At 39.6% G+C, this 10,378-nt stretch overlaps 1 protein-coding gene across 5 annotated transcripts in view; it reads left to right on the forward strand.

The window, feature by feature from the left end:
- GALNT11 (polypeptide N-acetylgalactosaminyltransferase 11) overlaps window positions 1-9,876 on the forward strand; it is a 25,772-nt gene extending 15,896 nt beyond the window's left edge. For all 5 annotated transcript variants that reach the window (XM_087712469.1, XM_014076034.2, XM_087712471.1 and 2 more), the window contains 4 exons: window positions 546-764; window positions 4,954-5,058; window positions 6,775-6,912; window positions 8,096-9,876. In XM_087712469.1, coding sequence (XP_087568595.1) covers window positions 546-764; window positions 4,954-5,058; window positions 6,775-6,912; window positions 8,096-8,227 — 594 coding nt within the window. In that variant the 3' untranslated portion in view covers window positions 8,228-9,876. The remainder of the gene's footprint in view (window positions 1-545; window positions 765-4,953; window positions 5,059-6,774; window positions 6,913-8,095) is intronic.
- The last annotated feature ends 502 nt before the right edge of the window (window positions 9,877-10,378 follow it).

Below are 10,378 nucleotides of genomic sequence, written 5' to 3' on the forward strand. Positions count from 1 at the left end.
TTTTTTCAGTGGTATTTTGTAATTTTTACCTAGGAAAGAATTTGAAGGAATAGCTCAGAGAAATGAGCTTCCTCCCACCATAAAGGCCATTGTTACCGGTAGTCCTTGTTTAACAATCACTCATTCAGCAACCATTTGAAGTTACAACAAGGCTGAATTAGGAGACTTACAACTGATCCTCTTATTGTGGCCACTGTAGCCTCATGTAATTACCACTCGGGGGCTTGCTTGGCCATCGGTTTGCAATTACAGTATTTGCAGCATCCTGCAGTCACATACAATCAGCGTTTGTGACCCTCAACGCTGGTCAACAAAAAGCCAGAGAAGATTGCAAAGAGTGAGCAAGTAACACCCAAGACCATTCAGGATTCGCTCAACAGCCACAATCAGCGGTCCCATGACATCACACTTCCACACGTTGCTTATCAACAGAGTTATCAGTCGGCAGATGACCGTCGTTCATTGAGGACTAGCTGTTCTTAGACTTAGTTTCCCATAACAGGAATAACAGTGACTCTCTTTGCTACCTTAATCTTTTCAAACAGGAACAGTATTTTGCCTTGCGTCCAGAGCTACGAACAAGGAACTATGGGAATATTACTGACCGTGTGGAATTAAGAAAAAAATTGAACTGCAAGTCATTCAAATGGTATTTAGACAATGTGTATCCAGAGATGCAAATCTCTGGGCCCAATGCCAAGGTTCAGCCTCCGGTCTTTTTCAATAAAGGACAGAAAAGGCCAAAAATACTGCAACAAGGAAGGGTAAGAGGCTATTCTTCAGATTTGCTTAAATCCGAGCTCTTAAAAATCTAGGAGTGGAAATTTTCAAGTGGTATTTGAAGGGAAAGGAAGTATATTAGTACAATACAGAAGTTTAGCTTTAAAATAAGTAATAACGCTGCAGTAGTTGGGATGAAGATGTCTGACTGTTGTGTCATTTGGTTTCCTTTTGGGCAAATAGTATTTAATCTTTCTGAATGTTTTCTACAGCCTGCACTAAAAACTAAGGCAGACCCCCCCCCCATCATAGCTGAATGGTCAGTGGTGATCAGTTTTTTTTTTTAATAAGCACACTTGCAATGTGATTTCCTTTATCAGCAAGGGCTTCACAGCCTGTGAAGGCACATGGCTTGCCTAACATTTTCTGCCTTTTCGGATCAATCTGAAGATGATGTAACTGGAGCACTGCCCTACTTACCAGGTTAAAAGTACACATTCACCTTTTGTTCTGATAGCTTCCGCTCCTTGAGTCTGCAGCTTCTCTTAGCTATATAAACAGTACAAAGGAGCTATGTAGAAATCAGCAGAAATCAAAGAGATTTATTTTGGTGGTCGCACCTGTGATCTAAAAGGGTTATAACTTTTTAATCTAAATTCTAGGCAGAGTATATTATAAAGCCAAGGAGCCGTCATCTTTTTTAAAAATGCCCACTCTTAGTTATAGTGGTGTATTTCCAAAAATTACAGCCCTCCCTGTTTTCCTGTCTACTATCCATTCATATTTAAAAGCAGAGTTTCAAAATACAGTAGATTTACTTATATAGCTATTATAGCAGTCCTATGCCAGCCCTCCATAAACTTGCTAAATATCCATTTTAAGTCGATCAATCCAATAGCTGTCATAATCTTGTAGGGAATTCTATATTATTAACATGCCAAATCTTTCAGGTAAAAGAATCTAAATGCGTTTTCTAAATATCAGCTAAGAGCTGAGGTGGTGCAGTGGTTAGAATGCAGTACTGCAGGCTACTTCAGCTGACTGCTAGCTGCAGTTCGGCAGTTCAAATCTCACCGGCTCAAGGTTGACCCATCCTTCCGAGGTGGGTAAAATGAGGAGCCAGATTGTTGGGGGCGATAGGCTGACTCTGTAAACCGCTTAGAGAGGGCTGTAAAACACTGTGAGGCGGTATATAAGTCTAAGTGCTGTTGCTAATAGAAATCAAGCAATCAAAAACCATGCATCCATCCCAGAATCAGGAGGCGTCCAGTAGCGCTTTTTCAGACTAATAAATGTTATTATAAGGCATAAACTCTTTTTCATCATTCAGTTCATCAGAGGCACAAAATGGTTAAGCTGAAGTAGCTGATTTAGATTGGGATGAAGCTATGGCAGATGGGGAGGTGGGATGGTTTTGCAGAAGCAGGTTATATGTGTGAGAGATTACAAGTATCCCATCAGTTAGTGAGCTAACATGTTACAGTCTCCACAGTGTTGGTTAAGACTAGGGATGGCGAATCTTTTTGGCACCGAGTTGTTTTTGTGCGCGCTCATCTGGGGTGCAACCCGGAAGAAGAGCTGCTCGGGGGGCATACAGCACTGGAAAATGAACGTCCGGTTTCCAGTGTGTGTTGATGTTGATGTTGATTTTATTTATATGCCGCCCTTTTCCCCGAAGGGGACTCAGGGCGGCTCACAACTCAACCAGGGAAGGGGGATACAAACAAGAATTTAAACGACATAAAGAAACAATGCATAATTAAAACACAACAGTCATACCAATTCGAGGGGGGGGGCAACAGCTCTTTAGCCCCAGGCCTGTCGGAACAGCCAGGTTTTAAGGGCTTTGCGGAAGGCCTGGAGGGTGGTGAGGGTTCGAATCTCCACGGGGAGTTCGTTCCAGAGGGTCGGGGCAGCCACAGAGAAGGCTCTCCTCCGAGCCACACTGGTTACTGGTTACTGGTGTGCATGCGCACCTGATAATTAGCTGGCCGGCGCTCATGCCAGAAAATGGAAGAACCACTCTTCCAATTTCCGGCACTGCTGCATGCACGAGAGCCCGCTGACGCATGCACGCCAGAAACTTGGAAGAGGATCAGGCGACGCTGCGCATGCGAGGCAACATGGCTCTGTATGTCACTTTGGGCACGCATGCTATAGTTTCGCCATCATGGGTTAATACCTTTCCAGGTAGCCCAAAATCTTTGGTGCATGTGAATTCTGCAGTTCTCAACCTCCACAGAGTAATTGTAACCATACCTGTAATTGAGAATCCTGGAAACAAGTTTGACATCTGACTGAAGAAAGACAAAATTATAGGACAACATTTTAACCACCGAATGCTTGATTATAAATAAAATCTGTTAGTGCTACCAGATTTCACTTTTTGGCTATCATGAACCGATAAGGCTGTCTTCTTAACCTGCATGCAGTGTTGAATCCCTGAGTCGTCCTCCTGCTGGATGAGTCAGAACACAAAGGGTTTATTTCCCTATTTGGGCTGAATTTAAATCAAAGTGGACTTTGATTTCTGGACAAGGGGGGAAAAAAGGGAAGGAAAGCAAACTCCCTTTGATGGCTCATGTCTATCTCTAGTTGAGCCCCTTGTGTTTTTTTGGGAAAGCATGTTCGTCTTTCAAAGAAGTTTGTTTTTTTCTTAGTTTTGAATCTACTCTTCACAAATTAAATTGGGTGGCTAATTCATGCTTTAGCATAAAAATCAGATTCTTATGTATAACAATTCCTGTTTCATAGACTGTGTAAGACAATTTTCTGACCTCATAGCAAAGTCTTTAAAACGGCTTTGTATACATCATTCAATCATTTTGTCTTCTTGTTACATGGAGGTGGAAAAGATGCCATCAAGGAAGGAATCTCTAGGCATATACAAGTGATGTACGGCTACAATTGAGCCCTAAATTTCTGTTGTTAAGTGAGACAGTTGTGAAGTGAATCAATATGGTTTTGTCCCAATGTGCCATCTCTCTTGCTACATTTGTTAAGCGAATCATTGCATTTGTTAAGTCACTCTGGCTTCTCCGTTGACTTTGCTTGCCATAAGGTCAAAAAGGGTGATCACATGACCCCTGCAACCGTCATAAATAAAAGTCACCTGCCAGTCGTGCCCATGGGGGTTACTGCAATGGTTGCTAGGATCATAAGTCACCTTTTTTCGGTGCCGTCAAAATTTTGAATGGTCACTAGATAAATGGTTCTAAATCGAGGACTACCTATATTGAAATTTGATGGAGATCAGATAAAGTTGTTCTTAAATTCAGTCTTTGAAACGGTGGAACAAAATGCTGAATGTGAGAGTTGGATAAATAATAAAAATGGAGTTTCAGTTTTACTTTTTTTGTAAACAGGTTGTAACTGTATCAGAATCAGTTTTGAGTACTTTATCCTATAAAAATGATGTTTATATCAAGTCCCCAAATATGTTTGTACTTCTTTTGTGAACAAATAGTGTCTGTGTGTAGATGATTATCCATCCCAGCTGTCCAGACAGATATTCTGATTTTTGTAAAAAATTATCAATCTGTTTGGTATGCTTATATACTGTCGGAAACAAAGCAGTCTTCCAGAATTCTGTAGCTTGCCTATAATTAACCATTTAATTCCCGTCTCCCTTCTTAATACTGCTGATGATTTGTTACGTGGTTGTGTAAAATTAGATCCTGTCTGTACTGTACTGTGACCGTTCTACTTTCAATATAAAGTCCTTCTATAGAAATTGGTTTCTAGCACTAAATTTTTTAAAAAGTGTAATAATTGTGCCAGTTAGTTTTCTATTTATATACCTTGTGTTTTAAAGCCGCCAAGTACTAACATTTCTCAAAAATTACACTGTCTCCACTTCTAGAAGTAAAGTTTTACACAACCTAAATATTGCAGTTGTAGCCATACAAGGTGATCGGATGGTTTGTTAGGAGAGATCTACCTTATGCCTCTGCATATCGTGTATCTTTTTTTGCCAAGTTTATTCTTGGCCCAGCAGGATGGTGGCAAGTTTTAATGATAGAAAGAGACAGATATTTCATTTGTGAAATATCTCAGTGTAATAACGCTGAAAACGTTGGTTGGTAATTTATATTTAATCTTTTTTTTTTTGTTCCTCACACTTTTGTTCTTAGAGAATATAATAGGAATGTTGGACGGAAGGGTGGTTGCGAATATGACCTCTGTTCACATCGGATGTTCTCTTCTCAGTGTGTTTGTTTCTTCTCCTTATAGTTGCATCACCTTCACACTAATAAATGTCTGGCGGCGCAAAGCCACCCGAGTCAAAAAGGAGGACTTGTGGTGGTCAGGGAATGTGACTACAGTAATAAAAATCAGGCAAGTTTCCTTAAACCCCTTATTTTTTTGCTGATTTTGCTAATTTTCACATGTCGTGTTCCTATTTTCCCAGAGGGCTGCCTTACTTTAATCCATTGGTTCTCAACCTTCCCAATGCCGTGACCCTTTAATACAGTTCCCCATGTTGTGGTGACCCCCAACCATCAAATTGGTATCTCGGTTCCTAAGACCATCAAAAATATGTGTTTTCCGATGGTCTTAGGGGACCTCTGTGAAAGGGTCGTTCAACCCCCAAAGGGGTCCCGACCCACAGGTTGAGAACCACTGCTTTAATCCACCGTTGTCCAAACTCTTTGCTTGCCTTTGCGGGTTGCACTCAATTTTGTGACATTTTTTTGCTCTGAATTTGGCAGTTCAAATCTCACCAGGCTCAAGATTGACTCAGCCTCCCATCCTTCCGAGGTGGGTAAAATGAGGACCCAGATTATTAGGAGCAAATTGGCCGACTCTGTAAACCGCTTAGAGAGGGCTGTAAAAGCACTGTTAAGTGGTATATAAGTCTAAGTGCTATTGCTAAGTGCTATGTTGTGCCATGCATTTATGAAGTGGTTGTTTATCTATCTCCTGTTTACAACACGGTCCTTTCAGCCATTCCAAGAAGGTTCCAACCCCATTTGCACTCTTCAGGTGACCCTGAGGGCACAGATAAACCTCTAAGTGGCTTCAGTGACTCTCAGAAAGAGGGCTAACGACTAGATGATCGCAAGGAATATAAATCCTTCCATCCTCCACCATTCAGTCAGAACTGAATAAGCTGCTTGGATGAGGAGCAAAATGTCTTCAAGGGGAAACAAAGTTCAGTTGCCTTTTGAAAAAGCACCTTTGGGACAACCATGACCTGTATGACTGAGAATCTCCATTGACTAGTTCGCACTAATGGATGACAAATTAAAAAAATACTAATCTATAGATAGGTTTACATTTATGCCTAAACTGAGCTACTCTATGGAAACGGGGGAATAAATCACTTTTTAATTAATGTTTTCCCTGAAATCTTTTCAATATTTTCAGAAATCAATCACTGTATATTAAATATTAAGGGGTACCTTGGTTAAAATTGTGTTCCGCGTGGCAACTTGCTTCCAGCTTGTTTCATTAGCTGCCTTTCAAATGTATTGAATCAGTTTTCCAAATCCCTTGGACACTTTGGGTGGGATTATGGGACATATACCTGATACTGAAAATATCAAGTTGGGGAAAGAAGTTCTGAATTTAAGCAAATATTACATGAAACAAATCTAATGAACTGGAAATATGCCTGTGAAACAGACAGATGGAAACAAATGGTAGGTGGGTGGGGTCTTTTGAGATCATCCAAACAGAAGCAAAATTAATAGGAAACTATTTGTTATTTGCTAGGTGTGTATTCAGCTGTAAGTGCCTTTTCATTCAGTATTAGCATCTGTATATTCAGCTAATGTTATTAATTAATGGCAGAATATGAGCAGACGTGATTTGGTTGATTTGTTAATTTTATAATTATTTGGGTAAATCAACATCATGTCATCTTAAATAACATCTCCTGCAGTAAGAAATAATTTTGCTCCAGGATGGAAAACCAAAGCAGATGAAAATGTAGTGAAGATACTGACACAATGAAAGAGAAGCGTATGAAGTTTTCTCCCCTTCATGATTAAACCACCCTCAATTCATTGGTTCCTAGAGATCCTAAAATATTCGTAATCATTTTCGTAGGTATGGATATATAACGAGGATCATGAATTAATCTTAAATAACCTCTTGTGTTTGGATGTATCTGAAACGCGCACGTCCGATCCACCACGCCTTATGAAATGTCATGGCTCCGGAGGATCTCAGCAGTGGCTACTTGGGGTAAGTGAATTTGGCCAGGATGAATTTCAGTCTAGTGCAGTTCTGGCTAAAGGTTGTTAAAAGTTTATATAAGCTTGAGAATTGGTTCGCTTTGTGCATGGATCATTTCCTGTTTATACAGAGTATTGTGAAAGCTAGATATTCACGAGAATGCCTACCGTAACCTTATTGGCTGTGGGTCCTTCACATAGCAAGGCCTCCAATTAGGAATATGTCACATGGACAGAAAGATTTTGACCAGTTTTGATGTTTTTGAAAGCTTAAATCCTTGCCTTTCAGCACGATTATTTGGTTTTTATCCCAGCTTTACTACTTTAGAAGTAGTTCATGGTGGTGAACATCCCTAATACTTCTTTCTCCTTCTCTTTTTCCCACACAATGTGGTGAGGTGTGAGGTGATTTGGGCTAAATCACCCAGCTGGCTTTCATGCCTAAGGTGGGACTAGAACTCCCAGTCTCCTGCCTTGTAGCCCAATGCCCACTAATACCTGTTAGGAGTAGAACAATGCCAAAATACTTAGTCTTAATTCATTGGTAGAAGTAGCCATGGTCTAAATCTGGAATTCTGAAGCAGCAATTATCATTAATTAAAATTATTTTAATTTTATTGGTGACTAATAAATTTATAGAAGCAAAAAACTAGTGGAAGAATGAAAGTACTGTTAATCAAAACTTGGCCTTTCAAGACCAGATGAGTAGGTTTATATGGGCAGCATGGAATATGTGTCTCAATGGGGTTTTTTTTGATGCTGACAGAATTATTCAGAAGTAATGTTTTGATGAGTAAGTTGCAGTTTATGAAGACTAAAATGTAAAATCTATACAGCCCTGGTAGCGCAGTGGTTAGAATGTAGTATTGCAGGCAAACTCTGCCCACTGCCTGGTGTTGTATCCTGGCAGGCTCAAGTTTAATTCAACTTCCATCCTTCCGAGGTCGGTAAAATGAGGACCCAGATTGTTGGGGCCAATATTCAAATAATGTGTACATTGTAAACTGCCCAGAGTGTGCTGTAAAGCACTATGGTACAGTATGTAAGTCTAAATGTTATTGCTGTTACTATTGCTAGTAAAGGCAGAGCTGGTACGGGAGCACCTAAGTACATAAGCCTGCTAAAAGGAATAACTTGGCTGCAAAAATAGGTTTGGAACTGTTCTATCTCACCTGCTATGTTTCTCTCTGCAGAAAAACAATAGGCTGTATCAAGTATCTGTTGGGCAGTGCATGAAGATGGTTGATCCACTTAATCTCAAAGGCTACGTCACCATGGCCATATGCGATGGCTCCTCCCTTCAGCAGTGGCGCTTGGAGAATTGAGTACCTACCGCCTCAAGGAATGCCCACTTGTGCAGGGACTCTTAGCTTTCTGCATTATTTTCTGAGGCTGGCAATCCTTGCTGCTATTTCTATCCCTGAACACTTAAAGGAAACTATTTTAATGAAGGTCAGAAATCACAGTGCACGGCAATCTTCAAGTTGGAGCAGAAGTGGTTGCATTTCTTGCCCCTTCTTTCTGCAGGAGTAGAAGTGCGATGACATTCCTCGGAGTCCAACAGTGTAGAGAAATATTTTAAATGATAATTAGGACAATGTAATTTAATTAGTGAATGCATCTAATGAAGCCGGCCTAAATGGTCTGTCAGAAAACTACCGTGTTTTGCCAGTATTTTTTGCAGAAGTATTATGGTACTTTTTCCATTTGAATTTATGGCTGGGATTCTGGAGAAAATTACGTTTTAACTCTTGTCTTTTTTGTAAATAATTTTATTAATTTTAATCTAATAAAATGTCCATCTCAATGTCCTATAATATTTTAACCAGTTCAGGGTCCCATTTTGATGATTCCGAAGACCAAGTAGCACTTGCCTGCTTCAATGCAGCTCCAGTGCTGTACCCCCCCCCCCATCCCCTCAGGCTCCCTTATGTGCCAGGAAGCCCATACGGGGCGACTATTGGATTTGCAGCATCAAAACAGTCTGGATTTTGATTCCCAGAATTCCTCACCTGGCATGTTGCCTGGGAAGTTCTGGGAGTTGAAAGGCAGATATCTCAAACTTAAGGTTGAGAAATTCTGCATGAGAGAATGATTGACAAACGAGGGGCAAAGGGCAGGTGGCATAACTTTTCTGTTCTTCCAAAGCAATTTGAAATGCCACAGTACGCGACAGCATTTTTAAAAAGTTTACAGGTAATATGTGACTATAATAGACACTGCCCATTACGGTTGCATGTCGCATACAACCTTTTGCAGCAATTGTTAGGCAAACCAATGGTTCTCTCTTGAGACACCTTTTGCTGAACATTGGATGTAAATGTCAGTTTTTGGCAAAACCATCGTAAAACACGGCCAATGATTGTGGGATGCTGCAGCTGGCCATAAACGGAGCTATTTTGAAAAGTGCCCAAATTTTGGTTAGGCGACTGTGGAGGGACAAGGCTCCATCATCAGAATTTTGAATCCAGGTCATAAAAAAAATCCCCATTTGGATCAGTTATAACTTCAGATGGCAGCTAAGTGATTACCCTAAGTTGTTACTTGATTTTTATCATATTCAGTTTTACCCCATTTGTTCGGGAAGAGGTTAAAAAAAACAGATCATTTTACAAGTTATTGATACACACAAATATTTGTGAGAAGCTTGAATTTGATAATGGATTGAAAACTTCCATTGGGAAACCTGGTCCTTAATTTATGCAGTGTAGTTTAAAGTCCACATTAAGGATTGCGAATGGGATTAGATTCTAGTTAAGGTTTTGATACTCCTTTTTAAAATCAGGCAGCACATAAAAAGTATGTCTAGAAAAATGTTTTATGATTTATCTTTGCAATATCATGGAGAGAGAAAAATATCCATTTTTATGTATTTTGTATTGCATTTTTTATTATTAACACTAGGTGTTTTTGACACTCATATTAGCAACTGTCCTTTTGGTTTCTATTGTACATTAAATGCTTGGTTACCTTATGCCATTTATGATTTTTTAACTTTTGTAACAGTACCTTTTATTTTAATTCAGTGAAACCAGCCAGTCTGTTAGTAGTAGAAAGCTCTTCCTAGTCCAGGAGGTTACCTAATTAAGTGTGCAGAATCAACTGTGCTCTGTTCATAAGATATAATCAAAAGCTTTGTGGGGGAGAAAGAGAGGGCTTACAATAGTTTTAAATAGGCTTTTTTAAAAAAATCCAAAAATAAAGCAGGTTCTATAACTGATAAGGATGTCCAAAATGGAAAAAACTAGAACTACTAGCATGATCATTTATTAAATAATATGTTCTGCTATGCATAAAACATAATCTGCACAATTATGTTTTCTATACTTTTTATATTACATATGCATCTGTTTTTGTAGAATTGGGATTTGGGTACAGCATTGAGCTATCTAAGGTATCTTCTTGATGGCAAAAACAGCCTCTTTGGTGTATCCCTGGAGATAATATATTCAGGATGTGCTGCATCCTGACATAAA

Source organism: Thamnophis sirtalis, unplaced genomic scaffold (genome assembly GCF_051295495.1).
Source record: "Thamnophis sirtalis isolate CommonGarterSnake01/CBP01778 unplaced genomic scaffold, rThaSir2_p1.2 scaffold_4, whole genome shotgun sequence".
NCBI classification, from domain to species: domain Eukaryota; kingdom Metazoa; phylum Chordata; class Lepidosauria; order Squamata; family Natricidae; genus Thamnophis; species Thamnophis sirtalis.